The sequence below is a fragment of the Ruditapes philippinarum genome, unplaced genomic scaffold, assembly GCF_026571515.1.
Source record: "Ruditapes philippinarum isolate M1 unplaced genomic scaffold, ASM2657151v2 ctg233_1_1_1_1, whole genome shotgun sequence".
Lineage (NCBI taxonomy): Eukaryota > Metazoa > Mollusca > Bivalvia > Venerida > Veneridae > Ruditapes > Ruditapes philippinarum.
The window spans coordinates 67,360-92,315 of NW_026865271.1; the positions used below are offsets into that span (position 1 = coordinate 67,360).

Here is a 24,956-nt window from a genome sequence, read left to right on the forward strand (position 1 = left end):
ATGATGATGATGATGACGACGATAACTTATGCATGTTTATGATTAAACAAGAAAACTGTAAAACTATTTAATTTTTTAATGATACAATACGTTAAAATAATCATATGAACAATAAATTGTGGCGACTATCTGGCGTAAAATTATAAGTATTTTTGAGATTACATGGAACAAGGAGTTCACCTCATTACTAAAAGGATTTCCTTCAACTTCTATATATACATAGTCGGCGATCAGCTGACCTGTTTGTGTCAAATGATTTACTATGATGAACGCTCTTGGAATCATATTCTTCGAAACAGTCATAGTATGGGTCATTTGAGAACCACCGTTTACAGCTACCAATTCTGATTTAAGATTCATACCTCTCGCATACACCTGTTTTGTAACAATTTTACGTTTAAAAATATATATTATATAATACACATATTGTCGTTAAAAAAAAAACACATAATCTTTATTAAAGATACTAAAGCACCATTAACCATAACACATTTCAGTTTGGTATTTCCTATGTATGTATAAAGCAAATTAACTTTTTCAAATTAACGTTATGTGAATATATATATATATATAAATTGCATATGATTTGGTGTTGTTGATAATATTATAAATAAATGTAACAATCTTAAATGAATGTCTTAGCATGTAACTCTTAAGATTGAAGCTAAACAAACCTCAAACGTCAAATATCCGTTTAGACTCTCTGTTGCAGCTACATCAAGAAGAATGCTTTGTCCGACCTTTAATTAATACAAACTAGACTAAAAATTATTTTTAAACATTACATATGATCCATTTCATAACACAGTTTACGTGCCTTATGGAACTCAAGAAAAGATTATTTTATAAAATAAGCTGTGGAAGGTTTACTTAAATATAAGTGTATAAAAAAGTTAAATTATTTTGTGAAGCTGTCAACGTAAATTTTTACCTTTACTTTGAACTTGTTTACTGTCATTCGCAGAAAAGGAATGTTGTCTGGTAAAGGGTATATCACAAATGTTAAAGTAACAGGCTTACTTTGAATTGTTCGGTCAAAAAACACAACCTGGAATAAAGAACAATACAAAAACAATGTCTTAAGATATTTTAAAACTAAACCGACTAAAAGGGATATAACGTATCATTAAAAATGCCAAGTTAAGTATATATTATTTGACAGGAAATATACAATCTATGCCGTCAGAAAGTATACAGATTATGTTTTAACTTTATCTTTATTAAAGCCTTTACATGTATCCCTTTCTTTTCAGTATTTCATAAGATTTTATTTACAACATTAGTCTGTAGTTCATAAAAGTAACAAATACACGCAATCATGGAAATATATACCAAATTAAAGGCAAATTATGCCTAATAGTATAATGAATTTTTACTTCTTTAGAAAGCGCGAACAAGAATTAGTAAGTAGATGGAAGTATTATGAAATTTAAATGATAGCATGTTAGATGCTTAATATTGAAATAAAGTATCGGTGAATGTGAAGTTATTTGTGACAAAGTCAGTACAATCTTAATAAAGTAGTACTAGTATTTGAACTACATACAAAATACTAAATCACTATTACAGTACTTAATGCCATCGTTTGTATAGTTTGAAACTGTAACAGGTTACCATAAATACAAAGCTTTTGAGAAACAAGTCACAACAATTATTTGGCATTATGGTATAATCAACTTACACTAAACGATATCTTTTCTACGTTTTTAGTGTTATCATCATATGTCCAATCAGCATATCCCGACGAGTCAAAATGAATTGTAAATGGTCGCCTGATTTCCGTTTGTACATTAACCCATTTGTACGGGGGATTTGCTTTAGTACAGAGCTCCAATATTGCCGTGGTAACCGTTGGCGTCACTTTCAACGTGCCGCTCTGACCGAGTGATTTACCATTTCTTCCTACAAAAATCTGACAACAACAAAGAAAGTATAAGTATTTAAAAGTGCATTGAAACAGGTCGAACAGTTACGTTATTATTTTGTAAAGTATATACATGGTTTTGAAAATAAAGTGTAATTAATTAAATAATGTTTGAATCAGAAATGATATCAATAAAACCACATGTTTCTATCATGATTTGACCAGCGGATGGTTTGACGATAGCTTGCACTTGCAAGTTTCATCTACGAACAGGCTCGATCAAACTTAGTCTGCAATATTTTCAATTTCGCCGTCATTGACGTTCATTGGTGATTAGCTTTTCTCTTTTGTATGTAATCCAAAACTTTGTTTATAACTAAAAAGCCATTTACCTTTGTACGATATGTCATTCCAGGTATATAGCTGTTTTTATACGGATCGATCTTTGTAAGAGTTACTGGCTTTGGTTCATTTGAAGCAATATTCAGTTTACGTTCGGCTACCATTGTTAATGCTGTAGAATTGTCGATAACCATAGCTCTGACCTTTATGTTGGAGGTTATATCAAGTTTGCTGGTAAGCACTGACATATCGACATTAAACTCCACTGACCCGTCAATCTAATAATAGTAGCTAAGTATGTTAATTAAAACAACATGTATTTTAAACAATTTATTAAAAACAAATCCGATAAATAAAAGGCGCGTTATGTCTCAGAAACGGATAAATATTTCTTTCTGTATTAAGGGCAAATTAGAGTTTTATAATATTTAGGTTATGTTTTAAGAGCATGTTTGATGCATATCACCTAATGAAAGAAGTGCTGAATATGACCTTTTCAGTCATAAAAAAGTAGCAAAATGTTAACAAAGTAGTTTTTACTTCCATACAAAAGGACAAAATGGCTAAAGTTATTGGCCAATGATTATTTCTTTGGAAAATATAACCAGATATCAAAAAAAAAGCTTTTGAAAAAATAGAATAAAAAATTTCTTGGACAGAATGGGGCTTTATGCTACCTTAGTTTCTTGTGTATCAAGTACTTCAGAGAAGCACAATAAGCTGTGTATAAATGTGGTAATGTTTTACTGATGATTGTAACTGAATGCAAATAAACTTGGTGTGTAGCAAGCTTATGTTATGATCTTGCTTAGAATTGCTTATTACTAGAAAATTGCTTTCTGGTCAATGACAAGATTCATTAATGAGACTTTAATATAACTTGTTGTATAGCATTCCCATTTGAAACCCTCTATTTGGATTGTTTTGAGTCAGGTTGGATCAAAGTCAATGTCATTATTAATAAAAATAAAAAAAATGGTTTCAGATTGATAAATAGAGTTAGAAGTGAGGTATTTAAAACATTTTGGTGTGTTCTTCACTTTTTCCCCATCTACAGCAAGAACAAAATGCTTGCTTATTTCTTTTTTTCTTTTGTTTCTTACACATAGCTACATTGTGCATTGCTTGTATTTTATTTCAACTCGAAATAAAACTCAATGGTGACAATTTAAACCCTGCTTTCGTGGCAGTGCCATGTGTCTTGTTCATACAAAAAAGCTTAACAAATACTTACTTTATTGTTTCATGATATGTAAAAAAAAAACTTAAATAAAATATCAAAATGTCAAAGCTTACAACGATACGAAATGAGTAAAATTATAATTGGTCACACATGAAGAAGATTGTACCTGTTTTAAAATCTTAAAGTTATTTGACGTCTTATCTTCATTATATATTAAAAGAACGCAATCACCCTTGACATCCGTCTGAAATGTGAACCTGAAAATGCAAGTTAGTTTCCTCGAAGTTATATTTTCGCAATACAAAGAATGTACATGAAAGCAAAAATATAAACAATACTGAAACAATATACAATGAAAGCAACCTACGGATTATCACGAAACATATTGATACAGTGCATATTTTACGCGAATTCGGGTTGAGGTATACAGGTATCAGTAAAAATTAAGCCGAAATGTCAGAGGGAGAAAAGTAACTGTTTGCTGTAGAGCAAATACTTAAAATGATATTATACTCCTCATTTCTTCGTCGAGCTGACCTGAATCGACTTTCTAGTCATTGACGAAAAATTGACCATGGAAAATGTTTCAGATAAAATGTAACAACTTCCTAATGGAAAAAAATGACTCCCCCACTCCTGTTATCAATTGAATGATAACGTTATATTCCGATGGATATTTATAGAATTTTATTTGAGTCTCGTGGGTTACTAGCTATACACTAATGGCAATATCTACAGCTATTTTAACTTTGACCTGTACTTCACCATTTTCACTTGAAATGACATTGTGTCACTTTTAACAATTGGAAATAAAGTGATAAGAAACAGCGTTACCTAGGAAATTATTACCGAAAAACGCAAGAGGGTTTTGGACTCAATGTTGTCTGAATATACTAAACATTAAAATTACTTATAACTTGTCAGAGATTTAAATCAAAGAAGTATACCTTGCAGTGACGCCAATTGTAAAAAACGGTTTTGTTGGTTTTACTTCAGAGGGCATTGTAAGCTCAACAGTAAATCTCGGCAAGACTGTAACGAGTAAACCAAGAAAAATATTCAGCTCAAACTAAATTGTTTATTTGTGTGAATAATTGTATCAATGTTGGGTCACATTTGATTCACCGACCAGGTGGATACTTAATGTTATGTTCAATGGTAGCATAGCCGCGAGTGAAAATATAACGTCTGATATTGATGGATAATACAGCTGTACAATTTCAGTTAATATGTTGATTATACACAATTTTATCACTGCAATGAATATTACTTCATCCCACTTGTCTTGTACCAAACTAACGTCATTTGCTCTTCAGTAGGACAAAGTATGACCAACAATTTGTGAAAGAAATCAATTTTAACTTGTTTGCACGTTCAAACGTTTAATAAGTGTTTGCAGTAATCGAGTACATTGTACTTACTATAATGTGTATTTTTTGGCCGAAATATTCATTCGTTAATGTTAAAAAGCTTTGTGCCATTCATCTGTCATTAAACGGTTCAGAGGAATGATATAATGATAATTTTAATTCGACAGTTTCAAAGGTTAATTCACAATAATATTTCAGCGATTTAAGTCATGTGATTAAGGTACATACCGGTATATCGTGACGGGATGTAATGAGCGTTATACATACATATCATTAAGCAAACTCCTCACAGTGATTACCTCCCTTGGCAGAATTGTAATCACTGCCTTCAAAGACGTCACATGATGATGAAAGTCACATGACGTAACGTCGAAATTCAAATGTAAATATCGACCGTTACAAAGAAAATCTAACGTTATTTTTCTCTTTCTGTTTTATTTTTAACTTTTAGAGCCTACGTTCGATATAGTTTATCAAAAAATTATCGAAAGTTTACAAAATAACGAAAAATAAATTCAAAAGCTAAAAAATATAAAATATCAAAATATCGTCTCGGTAGAAAATAATCTCATAATTTTTGAAATTATTTCTAAATATTCATATTATTTATTTATTTATTCATAAACATTGTTAAATAAATGAGAGAAAACTTATCTGATAGATAAAAGCAGTAGATAAAACAATTTTTGAAAAAATATAGTATATCAGAAATTCTGATATATTGGGATCATGGTGGCAGAGATCTACGCCGAAGAATTAAGGGGAGATCACTGTGTGGAGATTGATCATTAAGAAGCCCTGTACACTAGCGTCACGATAAAATCGCGTCCAAAATAAATAGTTCATTTAGCATTGACTGTAAATTGTTTAAATTTAAGTATGATATAAATTGAATATTTAATTTGTAAGGATTCATTCTTATTAATTATATTCAATAAATATTGCAATAAGAGGCAAGATGCTTAGCCTACATTGTATCAATATCCTCTTTACGATTTCGTTACTTTTAAAATTGCGGCAAGCCGATTGCAAATATCATGATTCAGCTTCCACTTGACAATGTACGAGGGCCAGTCAATAAATAACAAGCCTAATCAACCGAGACATCCACGATTTTCACGCATTGTTTCAGTACATAAACTTTACCTGGGTACAAATCTACACATGCATTCGATCATTTGTTTGTCAGATATTGAATGTTTAACATGGCTAGTGATGTAGACGCAAGCTTTTTGTTTGGGTTTCTCCTAGGGACTTTGCCTGTGGTTCTTGTTGCTGGATCGTGTGAGGGTTGCGTTAATTGAACACCGCCTTTGTTGATCTTGTTTATCATATTTCATCAAATGTGGAGTGCTGTGCATATTTCATCAAAAGTGGAGTACCGTGCTGTAATTCGGTACTTGCACTGAAAGGGTAAAACTGGTAAGGGCATACATGTCGAATAAGTTGATGTGTTTGGGTAGTCTGCAAGTTTAATTCTGGGTTGGGGAGTTTAAACACGGTAGAACGTCTTTAGAATATGAAGCCAGGTCTGAACGCCCAGTGGATGTCACAGGCAAATTCAGGTTGAAGAAATAACACAGGCATTAGGCATTTCTCATGGTAGCGTTTCAACAATTTTGCATGATCGATTATGGATGCGCAAGGAACAAATGGCAGCAGTATGCAGTAGTTTGTTGAAGCGTTTGAGGTCAAAAGATGAATTCCGTTTGCGTCTAGTCACTGTGAATGAGACTTGGGTGCATTTTTATGAACAAGAAAATAAATCCCAGAGTTGTCAGTGGGTAGGGCCGGGATCCCAAAGGCCAGAGAAGGTCATAACTCAACCATCTGCTGGCAAAGTGATGGCCGCAGTATTTTGGGGCACGAAGGGCGTTATTTTGTTGGACATTTTACCCAAAAGAAGTACAATAAGCGGAGCATGCTATGTCAACTTGCTAGACCAGCTGTGGAACGCTATCCGCGAGAAACGCCGTGGTAAACTCTCCAAAGCTGTACTGCTGCAACAGGACAATGCAAGAGTCCACACTTGTAAAGCTACAATAGATGCTTTGAGGCGAAATGGGTATGAATTAATACCGCACCCTGCCTACTCACCAGACCTGGCTCCTAGCGACTTCTTCCTTTTTCCAAATTTGAAAAAGGATATACGTTGACGTCGTTTCCAGTCGGACGAAGAAGTCGTGACGGCAGTTGAATAGTGTTTCCATGGAAAGATCAATGATTTCTTCACTTCTGAGCTGGTTACACTTTAACACCGTTGGTCCAAGTGCATAGCCCTGGAGGGAAATTATATTGACAAAGAAGAGGTAGATCTCAACCCGAAATAGGCTAGGCTGGTTATTTATTGACTCGCCCACTTAGGATAAATATGCAGATATATATCAAAAGACATCGATATGTTTAATTCTGCTCTCTCGCACGAATGTTATTTTAGCTTGGTTGGTTGGGAAGTGTCATCACTTTTATCGCGCAAAAAATAAGGTTGATATTTACATATGATGATGTGATGTTACAATATGATAAACAAGATCAACAAAGAAAGGCGGCGTTCAATGAACGCAACCCCCATACGACCCAGATACAAGAATCAGTGGCAAGGAGCCCAGGCGGACCCCAAACAGAAACAAGATAGGGCACAAGACAGAGCACGGACAGGTTAATCACTAAAATTATAAATAATTTGTAACTGATAAGGAATTAAAAAAAAACAAATAAATGATTGAATAATAGGCCACAAAGTCAAAGGGCACAGGGGAAAGGGACAGAACCCTAAACACAATGTTAAAATGATTAGTATATCGGCTAACATAACTATAGTTTCTAACATATTAAAATGCGTTTATTTGCACTACAATACGCTTAAGATTTATAAACGGTACAAATCTATTATAAAGTAAGACAGCGTCTTTAATTTGCGTCGAACTAGTCTTCAGCTGTATGAACAATACAAATCAAATATAAGACATGAAATAGCTTTTTAACTTTCGTATTATATAAAATAAGTTTAAGTAATCACATACCGTATTCATTGACTTCGAACGATTGTATGTGCTTTCTCCCCTGAAATATGAAGTTATTTCACTTTTAGTTTACTCTGGAAAAAAAGAATTTTCTGTGAAACAATGTTAACTGTTCTTTTTTATTTTCCGTTGAAAATGTTTTATTATTCGTCGAAACAATGTACAATAACAAAACTCTCAAACAAGGAGTCTAAAACATGAGATAACTAAAACCCAACTTAATCTTTGGACTTGCTAGTATTTTATAGCATGTTTTTTCATAAGAAATATTTATATTTATTTCAAAACTTAACTTGATTAATTGCCATTATTTATCAGATAAAGTGTGATTATTATTAAGGACAAAATGATCACCGAATGTTTATATCACAAACCTTACACCTGCATGCCACCAGATGAGCTAAATTATTTTTTTCAAAAATCAGACTTGAGAAAAATGTACTACAATTTAGAGAAAAGTGAAAAGATTGAAGTAATGATTTACATGTTATGTGCGATTAATGACTGATTTTGCAGTATTAATCAGAATATTAATCCTGCGGGACTAATTCAGTAAGGGTAATTTTTGCATATTTTGACCTCTTAAATTACTTTCTTTGTTCACGTCTCAATATATTACTTAAAACGAAATATAGCAATTGTCATGTATATTAACATGAATCTGAAGGCATGCTGCTTAAACTACATTCTTAAGAAAAGAAAAGAAGGTGCATACCATTGCTTCGATGACTATTTTCCACGTGCCAAACACGGGATATCTACTTAGCTCTATATCTCCAGATATAACTCCATTCTTAACAATATCTGGTCCAAGAGCCTCAATTTTATTTCCTCCTCCATCCTAGATACGATATAGATTTATTATAGAATATTATTATTATTATTATTATTATTATTATTATTATTATTATTATTATTCGTATTATTGACGAATTAGTTTCATTTTCAAAAAATTATTGCTATATAATTGTCAATGAGAATATAACACAGGGTTCATTGCAACAGTGCTGGTCACATCTTACTCACCCGTACATGCACAATATACATTTGTTATAATGATTTCTCTCTTATTAGAATCAATTCCACATGATCTTATCAAATATGTATGATATTTTGGTTGTGTTTTTATGTCACACTAGCACACTATAGTTTAATGGCGACTTTCCAGCTTTCTCTGCCTGTGCATTATTTCAGGCAGGCACACACGGACATGAAACTTCCGTTGTTCCTTGAAGAGCTTCATCACATGAACGAATCGAAGATCTCAATGGATTCAAACCTACAGCGGTGAAGGGTAAGAGGTTTAAAGAGAAAAATGTTCATCACTCGGCCACGGACGCAATACTCGCTCAAACTGTTCTTGTGAAATTGATCACTTAAAATGTTTAAATATACTTTTATTGGTAATATTTACCTCAATTACAATAGTTGCGTATCCTTGGAAGTCGAGAAGATTCGGTAGAAGAAATACAGCCCGATATTTTACTGCAGGATACGAAAAGCAATTCTAACTAAATTTTATTGCAATAACAAAGAAAATACTGACTGCTATAAAGTTTGTCGGCCTAGAAAAGGAACCAATTCAAAAATGTATAAACATGTAGCGACGAATTTTTTAGAATTAATATAAAATCACAGTAGTAAAGCTTTTTAATGTAACAAAACAATTAAATACTATAGACCTATATTACGTTTATGGTATTTTTCAGAACTTATTTTATTTTTAAAGCAGCATGCCTCCAGATTTGTGCCTATTTTCATGAATATGTTTAAAATGCATTAAAAATACTGTCAAGTAAACTTCAAACAGCACTTGAAATCTAAGAAAATTACCAAAACTCGGTAAGAATATGCCAAAAAAAATCCTTTAAAATTTAAAATAAAGTTTTTAAATGTATATGTAAATTTTTACTTGAATCTTGAATCTTTTTACATTTCTTAAAATATAAGTACATGCACTTTTTTCAAGTATATTTTATTTCTCTTTTTTAAAATAGCTTAACTCATCTGGAGTCTTACAGCTATAAAGACTTAAGAATACTTTTTGGGATACATAGATAAAGAGACATATCAGATAAGTGCAACATGAAACATAACTACCTGTCTGACCTGCCGAATACCGAACTTTATCAGTCTGTATAAACACCATCAAACATCTGTCATCATAGAGGATACTTGTACTGTTTGAAAACTTATGTCCATTAGACCCCGTTATATGTACTCTATAATTCGACGGAAGTAAGGTACTTGGAACCTTAATTAAGAACGAAACAAACTGTTATCAATCATATAGAGAGCAACCATTTGTGTCCCTCATATTGCTAAATATTACAATAGCAAGATCAAATGATATACATAATTTTAAAGTTACATCTTCATTTATTACAAAAAATTATAAAAGAATTACATATTATTCCAACATTATATGAGATAAAATCCTGCAGAGAAAAAGATTATTAAGACTATTTTAGTTGAGGTCGAAAACTCTAAACATATAAAATTTGATTTCAAACATAGATCTGCTCGACACTAAAAACAGAACAATATTTAAGATAATTAAGAAATACACTTAAAAGTGAATTGAAAATCGTATGTGTGTGCTATTTTTAGTCTGATAAGATTGAATAGTGTTCAGTTTTGGGTAATTTTCCACAATAACTATAATTATATGGAAAGGTTAAGTGGGAGAATGATCTGTTATTGGTCAAAAATCTGGAAGCAAGGTGATCCCTCGGAAGCATTAATAATAACATAATTACATGAAAATTGCAGACTCGGTTTGAGTGATAGAATAGAGAAAATAAGAATCCCTAAAGAAAGTCCAACACAACATAATTGAAAATGTTGCAGGCTCGGTTTGATTGAGCCTGTTCATGGACGGTACTGTCAAGTGCAAACTACCGTCCACGCCCCCTAGCAACGGCTGTACATGAGTCTGTACATGAGGGATAATGAATACGTGCAACATCACTAGCGCCCCCTAGCACAGACTTGAGTCGGTACTCAATTCTCAACACTTAATAGTGTTACATCAAATGGAACATTAATCTTGAAATAGTATTGCTAGTTCCATCATGTCAGACAAATGCAGTAGAGTTCCTTCATTATTCAAATGAACATGCAGTGACATGCATAATTGTTCAATGCGATTAACGTATTCTATTTATTTGAAGTAACTACAATTGATCATATCTTACCTTCACAATAATAGTTGTATACTCTCCTGGAATAAAGGACAGATAATTTACAAGAGCTTTTCTACATCAATAAGGTGTCGACAATTTGATTAAAGGACTTCATATTCTGATTGATGACTTTATTGTTTATGCAGATAAGATAAAAGGGAAAATATGTTAATATTGTAATAAAACAATAAGCAATGAAGTTACGCCATTATATACCTTTTCTGTCCCTTCACTAAATCATTTGCATTACTTGCCTTTTTTATAATTTTATTATGCATCATACACTGCATGATGTATCTCTTCTCCATAATATATTATTTATTAATAACTTATCGTTTTATATCTTCCATACAAACACAATTTATCAGCTTACCTGTCCTTGCATACGCAAAACCTCTAGCAATCAATGTGTCGTTCCCTGCAAACGTCAGACTGACTTTTACTGGAACCCTCAAACTTCTGCTTTGAACAAGTACTCGCGTTTTCAGCGGAATACCAGGAATCAACAGGTTTGGAAAGTAAGCAACATACGTCCTATGAAAATGATAACACTTCTATTAGGCCTTTAGATTTCAGTATTAGGTTTTTATGTAACATTTTTATCAAAAATACCGTCTACTTCCTTTTTAACAACCCTCGTAAGAGCAAACAAATCTACAAAAATCTACAAAAACCTTACTATATCATAGACAAAGATGAAAACACGTTCCTTGTCGTCACAATCAGAAACCCCGGAAATAGTAACCAATGAGCGAGCATCTGAATACAATCTTTCTACCTTTATCCATTCTCCTGGCGTCATAATATAAAATAAACCCCCACAAATTGAGGCAATCAGCGAGCATGTTCTATTCTTGTCCCAGACATACAATGCAGTAATTAATTCAAGTAATCCAGTTAACGCATGTGTATACAATTTAACTCTGACACGTTTTCTATAGAAGCTAATAGTCGACACTATGATACACTATTGAGATATTTTCCCGATTAAATTATGATTAAGTTAAGATAAACAATTTGCGAGGACAAATAGTATGTTTAAAATATACACACCCTGTTGCGGCTGACAGAAAGAACAGCAGAAAAGACGCTTGTAACAACATCTTTATGCCATTTAATCCGAGTTATCTGGAATACAAATGTGTTAATAAATGCTTTAAACATTGACTGTTAAATAATACGTGCGTGATGAAATTGGGAATATCAAAAACAATTAAATATCATCTTACTACCCTTACTCAAAAAGTGTAATATGCATAAGCCATCTTTATAACTTGACGCATCACACTGAAATTATGTACTTGATATCTTATACGATATATACTTATTTCATGCTTTCCAGTGTTTTATTGTAATATATCAGATGATTATATTCTGATAAACCACTAGTGAAATTTATAAAATATAATTTTCACTGTAGCCGGACTATATCTGAATGCGGATGAACCTAAAATCATAACTAAATGGAATAACAGGCAGAAATAAATGCCGTCATACGTAAATTTTGCTTCTTTAGGAAAAGAAAGTCAATGTCATCATAGATCATGTTAGAAATTTAACAAAATTAGAGAAATTCAACGGAACTAGATTTCAAAACTGATGATGTACGTCATGATATATATGACGTCACAAAGGAGAATGCGTGACGTTTCGCGGCAAAATCAGTAAAAAATTACTTAAAATCGCTGAAAAAGCATAAAATAAAAAGAAAAATTATTTGTTTTACATATAAGATTGAAATATATTTCATTCGTGAACACCAGCTATTATATTTTCACTCGTGGCTACGCCACTCGTGAAAATATTGCATCTGGTGTTCACTCAGTGAAATTAAATTTCAATCTTACATGCAAAACAAACAAATATCCTCTATGTATTTCAGACATTCATCATTTATACTTGACATCATATGAAAATACAATTTGCATTAAATCATTATTATGCTTGTGATTTTGTCAGAGATTGAAAAAAATAATTATGATACGATTGGTCTTAAAACAACATTGAAATTTAAAAAATTGGTTATTAAATTACGGAGGTTAAAAAGCATACATATTAATGTAATATACTCAAATAACTTTTCAAATTGCAACTAACAAAATGATAACGTATGAATAAATTGATAACTTTCAATGAAATAATCCAAAAAATAATTATGAATCAGACAATTTAAACGAGGTGCAAGACGAATTCCTCTTTATTGTAAATGTTTATATAACGTTTATTTTAAATCAAATACTTTTGATCCAAACCTTTTAAATTCAAGTATGATTTATAACAATATCAAATTTAACAAAATATAATGCAAAGTAACTTACAAAGCTGAAACACGTTATGATAAAATATATAAAATTCTTCCAAGATAAAGGTTCTATCTACACCATCTGCTGCAGGTTTTATAGAATTAATCAAATACATATGTGCAGAATTTTAAGCATTATTCCTTTTTATAATACACGCGAAATAAATCTCAGCTAATACAATACACTTAAGTAAATTTTATGGCTTTATTTTAATGTCAATTATTTAGTATACCATTTTGTTATGTCGACAAGCTTGTTATGCTTAATGCGGATAAAACTGACTCCGTAAAACTAAAACAGCTGCAGTAAAGGGTTTACAGGACCGTTTCATCATCATCATGATTTGCTATCCTTAGAAGATCGCGAATCGTGTCCATTTTGCAATCTAAAATATATCAAATACAAAATTAAAATAACAGAACAATACAATTTATGACGACAAATACGCTGTTGTTTATGTTGCTTTTGTTGTTTTACTTGTTGTTGTGGTAGGTTTTGGTGTTGTTGTTGTTGCTGATTATGATAATCTCAATATGCTCAAAATTCTCTGCTTATAACATAACACGTATAATGTAAAATATTTTTATTTCTCTCAAGACTCAAGACCTAAAATAGAAAACAGAATCCCTAAAAAAACGACTTAAACGGCAAAATTGAAAATGTTGCAAGCTATGTTTGATTGCGCCTATCCTTTTGGACGGTACATGAAAGTACAAGTTAACGTCTATGTTCCCTAGCACCGGCTTAAGCAGAACTCAACATTTGAACATTTAAATGGCTAAATTTGCAATCTTAAATCATCTACAGATGTGTCCATATGGTTTTTATCATGGGACCTTCAATGTGACACGTTTGTTTCATTCTATGAAAAGCGGAGTACGGCCCCCAAGTAAAGATAATAATGCGTGTGAAAACAATTAGCGGAACTACATCTATATAAAATGGTATTTTGAAAATCTAGCCTGCATATCAAAGATAAAATTTAAAAAGGAAACATATCCTTGTGGGTAATTGTACAGTATTCAAGTTGGAATACTTGAACCATCCAACTACAAAAGAATCAAATAGAAGTGGCTAAAAGTACCACAAACATGCACGTCGTGATGAACGATCATCAAGGATCGAAAAAAATAACTTCCTTGATTATATAAACGGGGGACATTAAACAGCCGCCACACGGCACAATTAACACTGATGTGACAAAAACAGAATATCTAAAGAACGCCCAAACTGTAAAATGAAAAATGTTGCAGTCTCGTATGTAAGACATGCGGATACGATTAATTTATCAAGAAAACTTACAAACACACAAGGCATACAAAGAATGAAGTCCTGATGAAAACCAATTGAACAAATTGATTTCACAAATTTGATTAATTAATGTTAGAACCAAAATTCACAAGTGCACCGTTTGTATTTTTTTTTTCAAAAACGAAACTGGAGAAATAGTGATCTCTCGCAAGCAATGAAAATTATTATGTAATATGAAAATTGCAGACTCGGTGTCATTGAATTTGTTCACGTGACATGATAGAAAAGTCGCATTCGGATCTTTTGAATACGGCGCTTTCTTAATAATTAATATTTGGTGTAAAGTACCGTCAACATAATAATTTGATATAACAGACCTTCCATAATGGGTTAATTCACTTAAATTAAATAAAATACCTTTTAAATGTTGATAGTTTGGAAGTAAATTGTGTTATTTTTCAATGTATTTAGGGCAGGTTTGTCCGTTAAAGTGAGGTCCCACAAAGACACTGTTACATAAATGTACAGTCAACTATCGTTATCTCGACATCGCTTTTCTCGATATTTCGTTATCTCGATGAAATTTTGAAAGTCCCGATTTTCTTCCTTTTTTTATCTATATTGGAAATTTTTGTTTATCTCGATATTTTTATTTCGATATTTTCAGTATCTCGATGTAAAATTTCAGCCCCAACAGTTATTTTCACACTATAATTCTTTGTTTATCTCGACTAATAGTTTTCTTTCGTCTGTTTCATTCAGACGTGTGAAAACACAAACTAAACGATAATTGCCCAATAGCGCGTGTCATAATGATGATTATGTTTGTAACAAGTTTAGCTGTTTTTATAAAAGTTAATCTATTTAGCGATTGACTTATGTCCAAAATGAGTGGATTTTACGTTCTTTATAAATATTCGAACACTGTATCATTTCTTTATGACTTTAAATGTAAATGAAATAAACGCTATCGTTGCAATATTATTTGACAACATCACGACCGAATCAATCAGCGGTCGAACAATCTCGAGAAAAACCCGATAACAAATCTGGGAGGATATCCGGATTAACCACCCTGAAAACAATGTTTTCACCATATTGGTGTATTACTGAGTAAACCTCACTATGTGTTTTTATCACAGAAACCCGTATTTCCGCTGGTAAACATCCGCTAATGTTACTTTGTTAAATATTGACTAGGCCTATGAAAACAAGACATGGGGATATCATAGTTTATTTGACATAAAGTGTATGCACATGTCTTTTGTAAAAATCAGTTTCTGCCTTATTCAAACCCTACTATGTTTATCTCGACATTTCGTTATCTCGATATTTTTTGGACGGTCCCGATGACTTCGAGATAACGAGAGTCGACTGTATAATGAGGTACAATTTTAAAATGTGCTTAACTGGAACTACAAGCAAACCGGAAAGTATGAAATACATATTAGGACATTCTCATGAATTCAAGAATTTACAATCCAGACTTCATGAATTCGCAATTTCAAAATATTGTAATCTAGATGTCAATATTATGAATCTTACGACTTTAACATCATGAATTCATGATCTCCAATATATTGAATTCACGTTTTCAACTGGAAAAAAACTATTTCAACCTTATGAGTTTACAATTTAAACTTCAAGATTCGTACTTCTACTTCATAAATTTAACACGCTTTCGTTAACATTACTAGCATCATAATTATATCCAGCAATCTTCGTGAAACAACACCATATGTGTGGCGGCATGGCCGAGTGGTTAACGCGTCGGGCTAGTAATCTAATGATCGCTAGCCGCATGAGTTCAAACCCCGTCAGGGGCAAGTCGTTGTTTCCTTGAGCAAGAAACTTTACACACATTGCTCAGTACTGGTTGGTTCCAGGAACGGATTCGAAAGTGTGTCTATAAGCTTATAGCTTCCTACACAATCGAACTAAAATAAATTCTGTATATAAACCAACACTGTTAATTATCATTAAAGTTTAAGAAATATTTTGTCTAAAACATTACATAACTCAACTGGAATCTACAATGTTTGTTAAATGATCCGTATGTTGTGACAAAGATTATATTTATATTTGGAAACTATTCGTGTGACACATCAATCATAAAATGGAATTACTGTCAGGAAATGGAAATTTTCTAATCCGATTATGTAACACATCCGATTTAGCCAAGCTAAAAGAAAATAACATCTCTACCACATACTTTTCTAAGAAAGAAACAAAAACGTGAAAATACCGGACAATGGCGCTGGTTAAGACACAATTATACGACTGTAATAATAATAATAATAATAACTTTATTTTCAGACGGTAACACATTAAGACATAAATTATACAGAATTTACACCTTATTTGCAATGATCCTTTCTACATTAAAAAAGAAACAAAATCAAAAACACGCACGTACACACGCACGCACGCACACAAACAAACAAAAGAAAATATATCAATCGAAGAAAATATAACATGTAAAAGAAATTATTAAACAGTTATCACAATTTTAACATATATCTTAACACATATTCTGAACGTTCATACAATTCATTTTATTTATCATGAAACATAATACTTTACTCAGTGCATCATTTTAATCTGCAATTTACAAAGTAAAAAAAAACTTACAAAATTATCACAGTCAAAAACTAAAAACTTAGACAGACAGTCATTATTAGAAAACATAATATTGAAAATAAATGAATGAATATATAGAGCGTATCTTGTCGATAACCGTCTGTAATTATAGCTCTAAAACAAATGGTTTGAGAATCATTTGTCATATTAGCATTCCATAGCTCTAAATGATCAGAAAACAACAGAAAATATTTGTAAATTTAAGCAGTTTATTATTTTTTATTTTTTTCCCCATGACATTTTAAAGTAAGAAATATGGTGAATTAGTTAAAAGACAAAATAACAGTGAAATGATAACCCATCAGATAACAGTAGCAGACCTGTCTCGATTTAAAAGTCCACATGCACACCGATTTAATCAGATTTAAACATATTGATATACACATGTAGATAAAAAATATTACTAGGTATAGTTAATTTCTAAACATCAATTGATATGATAATATTGCGGTTAATTTTTTTTTCGGTGTTATAAAATGATATTTGTATACTTAAATATACTTTACACTCTAAATATACTCTGTAAAATAAATCAAACCTGGAATTTGCTAGTAAATTTTTTCAGTGATGGTAGAATAAAGGTTCTTGCGAATCGGACTATATGAGTCTTTAGCCTATTGTGCTACAAGTAATTATAATCTACAAATACATTCCGGGAGACCAAACTATTTCACAAATGACAATGCTTTCGCTCTCGGTTGTTGATAAATCATTTATGCAAATTTGTATATTTTAAAAAAAATGTTAGGAAAAATGTTTTAACCGAGAAAAGGCTCATAAAAGACATCGAACTTTATCAACAAAACGGGAATATAGATAATGATGATTTTTTTAAACAAGCTTCAAGAATTGTACAGCATTAGAAAAAAGGTTAGAGGGTTCATTGGTACTGTCGCGGGCAAAATTGGTTATATAAGAAAATCGGTATTTTAGAAATTTGGAAAACCACCATTTTGTTTAAAACCATAATTATGGCGACTCTCTTTAACAAGGCGGGAGAACTAATAAATAAACAATAGAATATTTTAGCATAACCATATATCATTTTAAGTCTGTATGATAAGTATAGGAAGTTAGTAAAATTTATTTGAATAACATGGTATACGGCATTAATATGAAAACAAAAAATTCTGAGACGCCAAAAATATCGATTACAAAGTTTTATTCCAAATGAAGAAGCTCTGTTAAGTAAAATAATACATCGCCAGACATAAATGGGTTATTTGCCGCTTTGTTTTCAAATTCCTCAAGATAAAGAAACGGTGATTTTGTTATCCGTTCTATTTAATTATTCTTATGTAACTGGGGAACTCTCACAAACCGACAAACTAGGAGATATTACATGTTAACCAAAAGGCGACAAAGATACACGTTACATGTACATAAAAACTGGTGTTTTATATTGAATTTCATTCTTGAATATAACATGTATATTTACATCTGCATGTATAGCTAATATACTTAAATATGTGTAAGACCAAAGCGATTGTATTCCCGGAAGATTTATAGGTGACATTATTCGTCTGATTTATGGTTTAATGTTTTCGTCGGGGAGGAACTGATACACGAAGGATGGAGTTCTTATGATAACTTGTTTGGAGTTCCTATGATAACTGTCACGGAGTTCCTGGAAACGTTACGAATTTCTGTGGAAAACGTTTCTATATACTTGGAGAACTCGCGTGAAAAGTGATAATTTTTACCTTTAAATGGGGAGTTTGACGTGCTAAATTAAACTTTGATAAAAAAAAACTTGCCCTACATATTGTATCATGTTTCAGAAAAACCTTTTAGTCCATTTTCCATCCCCTTTTTTAAAAAATCTGGTAGTTTTGAGTAAAATTTCCAAATTACTTGCTCATTCGTACATATTGACCTTTTCATTTGTGATCTTTTTCGATACTGTACTTAGTTACCTAATTATAATGGAGAGTTGCAAACATAAAGTCTAGGCTAATAAATTTATATCCGATTTTTTAAATGTCACAGAGTTTAAGCGTATTCTATTAGCCAATAAGTGTGTAAATTACAGATATATGTAGACAAAACTAGCGCTCTTTGGATAGGCAAAATGAGAAACAGTTATTTAGAGTTTTGTCTTGAAATAGAAATTTATTACGTTAACATTCCTTTTCAATTGTATTACTTTTTCTAGAAACCCAAAATCAATCGGTGACATTAATCTATTATCATAATTAAATGAGGTTCGAATTGAGTAAAACAAAATCCGAGAAGAAAGCACAAAATGGTAAAATTAAAAATCTAACCGGCTTGATTTGATTGAACATGTTCATAGACGGTATTGAAAAGTTATTGTCCACGCGCCCTAGCGCCGGCTTAAGCAATATTCAACATTCAACAAAAAATGGTGAAATTTTGAATTTTGAAACATACGCAGATGGGTTTAATTCGGTGGTATCGTGGAAACTTCACGTTAGCGCCATTCCGTAAAAAGCGGCGTATGGTCCCGCAATTAAAAGAATGTGTTGCCCAACACGCCCAACTCGATAACACAATGGACAGAATTAAATAAAATTGAATGTTGAAAGGGGATCAGAGGTTATGAAGTCTACATGTCACAGGAAAGCTGTCAAAAGACAAATCCTAAGGTTGATAAATCAATATTCAAGTAAGGAATACTGGAACCACCCAACTAGGTAAAAACCAAACAGAAATATTCGAACGGATTCAAAGACAGTTCCCCCTCAGACACATCACTGCAAGCCAGTTTTTGCAGACACTTCGCGCCCCAGACGCTTCACCCCTCTTTTATTGAATCTGATTGATACAACTCACCTCTTCATCTTCGGTTTCATGTTTCACAAAAATTAAGGTAAAACATAGATAAAATTGGTGGTAATTATTTTTGTTTTAACATAATTTTGATATTATAAAAGTTTGCCTAATAAAATAAAAATAATGTTATCTTTTTATTTCTAAGTTAACTCTAAGTTTGTGTTAACAATAACAATTGTTTGAATCAAATCTAGTGATTTTCACTTGATATATCATTTTAAGTTAAAAATCTCTGTTTTATCAATTTATTTCTATTTGAACAATCGAATTAATGATATAAATTTATAAATTAACTGCAAAACAGTTATGTTTATCAAACTTATATAAAATATCTAGATAAATATTAAAATATTTTATATGCCGGTGCATGTAGAGTTACGACATCGTATACCCCATTTAACTGGAAAATCTAAAAAAAAAAAAGGCTATCAAGTTTTCAGAAGTTATTTATTTAAGGATAAGTTCTTGCTATAGACTTGTGATCCAGATAACTTCCCTTTTTACAAGAAAATCAACAATGTACTCTAAACTTTTTGCGTTTTCACAGAAATGCGCGGAATCAAAATTTTTTAACACTCGAAGAATTATTTAAACCATTTAAGGGACAGTTCAGCCAGATACGAGACACTTGCATTTTATTTAGTTCCGCCCATTGTTTTCTCGTTTTAGGCACACTTTTTCGATTACTTGGGGACCATACGCCGTTTTTCATGGAATGGCACTACTGTGTCACATTGGAGGTTCCATGATAACCGCCGTATGAACACATCTGCGGATGTTTCAAAATTCAAAATTTTACTATTTCATGTTTAAATGTTGAATTCTGCTTAAGCCGATGCTAGGGGCGTGGGCGGTAACTTGCACTTTCCAGTACCGTCCATGAACAGGCTCAATCAAACCGAGCCTGCAACATCTTCAATTTTGCCGTGTTGGGATTCTGTATTTATTTATTTTATGATCACATCCGTTTTATTTGTGCCGTGTGGCGGGGCTGTAAAACGTCTCCCCGTACATTTTACAATGATGTTATATATTCGATCCTTGAGGATCGTTCAGCACGACATTATTGTTGTGCTTGTGGTATTGTTAGTTTCAACTTTTCGGCATTTTGTAGTTGGGTGGTTCCAATATTCCTACTTGAATAATGTTGAATCACCCTTAGGATATGTTGCCTGCTTTTTAAATTTAGTTTAAACATATTTTATTTCGAACATTTTACACATACAAGATTTACATACAATGGTGAAATAATACAATACAATGCTGAAAAAGGATCAGATCCGAAAGCATAAAATGCTTATAAAGGCCTTTTCCTGACATAAGATTAGTTACTATAAATATGACGGGTTTTGAAAATGTTTGAAATATTGAAGTTTAGGTAAAAGGTAATTGATTACAAAAAGGAAGAAGATTCGTTACTGTCGTCACTAAGTCAAATTAGCGACCTAGAAACAAAAAGGGGCGTTGAGTAGAATTTTCTATCTGAAAGATGTATGAATAGGGACTTAATAGATTAGACGCAATAATTGTCTGTTTATAACTGTATAAAGTTTAGAATTTCATAATTTAAGATACACAAAGAAACTTAATTTAATAAGTAGAAGAAAAGAGGAGGATCTATTCGGTGAGTAAATTTGAGGAGCAATGTATCATAGACTATGAAAATCGTTTGCTGTCTCGGATAAACATTTAAACTGCCTGAAATATGCTGATATTGATATCGTCACTTAAGTTTGTATCGCCGTTAAGTAGTATGTGAAGAGTGACATTACAGTAGGCTGAAAGAGTTTGGAAAAGGCTGTGTCTGATAGTACTGTATTGTTTGCATTCAAAGAAAAAATGATGGTTAGTTTCTACCAATCCACATTGACATAAAGGTGAGTTAACAATATTTTTTCTGTATAGATGGTAGTTTAAAGAACTGCACTCTGTTCGTAGACGTGCATGATATATTTGCCATTTTCGAACACCATTATAGAAACATTTTGGACATTTTGTTATGTTTCTATTCAAAAGACACTTAAAAGCAGATAATGTAGGTGCATTTTGTGCATCAATTGGTAGTTCATTCCATTCTCTGAGAGCTGAAGGAAGAAAAGCGTTATAGTATAAAGATGTTCTTGTGTGAATGCCTTGTATACCGTTCGAATTTCTTAAATTATAACGTGTGGTTTCACCTACAGACGGAGGGACAATAGTTGATAGGTAGACAGGTGAGAGTCCATTTTTCATCTTATAAAGAAGAATCAATTTATGTTTCCTTCTTCTGCTGTCCAGAGGTTCCCATGGGACCTCTCGTTGAAGCTCATGAAGAGACACAAGTTTAGTAGCACCAGATACAATTCTAGAAGCTTCATGTTGGATTTTATATAATTCAGCCTTTTCATATTGAGTACAATTGATGTAAACAACATCGGCATATTCTAGAATTGGCCTGATGTAGGATATGTAGATTATTTCTATAGAGTTTTGATCAAGTTGAAATTTTAATTTACGCATTATATGTATACGTTTCCACGCCCTCTCCTTAACATGATTAATGTGAATATGCCAGGAACCATCGTCAGAAAAGTGTAAGCCTAAGTGTTTGTGAGATGTCACTGAAGATATGGTATGGTTTTGCATTAGGAGGGGTGGATGGAACTGTTGTGATGTTTTACGTGTGATTAACATGGTTTCAGATTTGGAAGGATTAAACTTGACTAGCCATTTGTCAGCCCATGAAGAAATCTTGTTTATGTCAAATTGAAGAATGTCAGCCGTAGTAACTTGATGATCAACGATCAAATACAAACTGGTATCGTCGGCAAAAAGATTTACAGAGGACCTTAAGTCAACAACAATATCATTGATATAAACTAAAAAAGAAGCGGACCCAGAATCGAGCCTTGAGGAACTCCTGCGTTTATTACAGACCAATCGGATCTGACTCCAGGAAGGACAACAGATTGGCGTCTATTTGAAAGATAATCCGAACACCAGTCGAGGACGGGTCCCTGAATACCGGCACATTTTAGTTTAAGCAGGAGACCCTTGTGCCACACTTTATCAAAGGCCTTGCTGATGTCGAAAAAGACAATCCGGATCTCAAGACCTTCATCAAGAGCCTTACAGAAAGAGTTGTAAAGAAAGGTTAGTTGATTCACAGTTGAGTCGCCAGGTTTGAAACCAGATTGAAGGAGCGATATAAAGTCATTATCATGAAGAAAGTTAAAGATATACTTAAACAAAATGCGTTCAAAACCTTTTTCCATACAACACAATAGTGATATAGGACGATTATTGTTGGGTAACGATGGATCTCCTTTCTTAAAAATTGGGCAAATGTTGGCATCTTTCCAAGTTTGGGGAATCTTACAAGTTAGGAGTGAATGGTTAAAAAGAGAGCAGAGTGGATATTTGATTACGGACGAGGTTTCGAACAAGATGCGATTACTTATTTCATCGGGCCCAGAAGCTTTATTGGTATTTAGAGTTTTATGGGGGTTGCGTTCATTGAACGCCGCCTTTCCTTGTTGATCTTGTTTATCATATTTGATAGCATCTTCAACATCTTGAGTTGTAATACTAATTGAAGTGAGAGTGTTCACAGACTGTTCGAAAAAATCGTTAATAAGTCGGATTTTGATTTGTTATCATATGAAAGTGTTTGAGTAACTGGATGAGAGAGTGCCGGAATTCTTTGCTTTTCAGTCGGTGATATGAATGATTTAATGAGTCTCCACCAGTCTCTCTGCGATGTGTTGTCTGATGTAAGAGAGTCTGCTAGTTTCTTGATGTGGTTACGTTTGGCCGTGTGAATAAGTGAGATGACTTTATTACGTAATTTTTTGAATGAGTGCCAGTGCAAAGGATTTTGGGTTTGTTTGGCTCTGTGGTAAAGTTTTTTGCGTTTACGAATTAGCTGTTTGATTTGTGTCGTTATCCATACTGCATCAGTCGGTTTTACTATTATTGTTCTTGTAGGTATGTACTGCTATGAAAGTTCGAGAATTTTGTTGCTTACTAAAGTTGCGTGTTCATCTATGTCGGTGTTTGTATATTGATCCCAGTCAGTTTGCATAATACTTTGTTTCAGAGTGTGGTAGTTACCGCGATCATATAACCATATAAAACGCTTGAAAGATCCTGATTAAGGTTTAGAAAAGAAAAAAAGAGCAAAAATTAAATTTGTCTTTTGACGTCTTATCATGTTGAAGGTTCCATGATTACCACCGATTATCTGCAGATGTCTCTAAATTCAAAATTTTACCATTTCGTGTTTAAATGTTAAATTCTGCTTAAGCCGGTGCTAAGGGGGGGGGGGCGTGGACGGTAGTCTGCACTTGACAATACTATCCATGAATAGGCTGAATCAAACCGAGCCTGCAACATTTTCAATTATGTTGTGTTGGACTTTCTTTAGGGATTCTTATTCTCTCTATTTCATCGACACATCAGCGTTGTTTGTGCCGTGTGGAGGCTTTAAAAAGTCGCTCCGTACATTCAGTCAGAGATGATATATTTCCGATCCTTAAAGATCGTTCAAGACGTCATTATTGTTGTGCTTGTGGAATTTTTAGTTTAAACTTGTCGGCATTTTCTAGTTGGGTGGTTCCACTATTCCTACTTGAAAAATGTTGAATCACCCTAAGGATAAGTTGCCTGCTTTTTAACTTTGTCTTTTGACGTCTTATCTGTGATATGCAGGCTTCATAACCTCTGATCCCCTTTCAAAATTTCATTTTATTTAGGTCCGCCCATTGTTTTCTCGTTTATGGCACACGCTTTCTATTACTTGGGGACCATACGTCGCCTTTCATGGAATGGCACGAAAGCGTCATGTTGAAGGTTCCATGATTACCGCCGTATGAACACATCTGCGGATGTCTCTAAATTCTTTAGGGATTTCATTCTCTCTATTCTAAAATGATATTTGTATACTTAAATATACTTTACACTCCAAATATACTCTGTAAAATAAATCATACCTGGAATTTGCTAGTAAATTTTTTCAGTG

The 24,956-nt window shown here is 32.6% G+C and overlaps 1 protein-coding gene across 1 annotated transcript; it reads right to left on the minus strand.

Moving 5' to 3' along the window:
- Positions 1-75: 75 nt before the first annotated feature.
- On the minus strand, positions 76-12,102 carry LOC132728454 (CD109 antigen-like). The gene is made up of 14 exons (XM_060714096.1): positions 12,021-12,102; positions 11,341-11,501; positions 10,980-11,005; positions 9,883-10,036; positions 9,197-9,267; positions 8,498-8,623; positions 7,783-7,822; positions 4,337-4,421; positions 3,556-3,646; positions 2,257-2,484; positions 1,682-1,912; positions 932-1,048; positions 675-740; positions 76-375 (listed from the first exon to the last, which is right to left on the minus strand). The coding sequence occupies exons 1-14, from the start codon at positions 12,068-12,070 to the stop codon at positions 76-78; spliced, it is 1,746 nt and encodes a 581-aa protein (XP_060570079.1). The 5' UTR covers positions 12,071-12,102.
- Positions 12,103-24,956: the final 12,854 nt, after the last annotated feature.

What these genes read in the sequence shown, in the direction of transcription:
- LOC132728454 (XM_060714096.1), bottom strand. Translation starts at nt 12,070, where the DNA reads ATGTTGTTACAAGCGTCTTTTCTGCTGTTCTTTCTGTCAGCCGCAACA. An exon ending in ATACAACTATTATTGTGAAG is followed by an intron (nt 10,037 to 10,979) that starts GTAAGATATGAT and finishes TTCTTAATTAAG; the next exon opens with GTTCCAAGTACCTTACTTCC. An exon ending in GAATGACATATCGTACAAAG is followed by an intron (nt 1,913 to 2,256) that starts GTAAATGGCTTT and finishes TGTTGTTGTCAG; the next exon opens with ATTTTTGTAGGAAGAAATGG.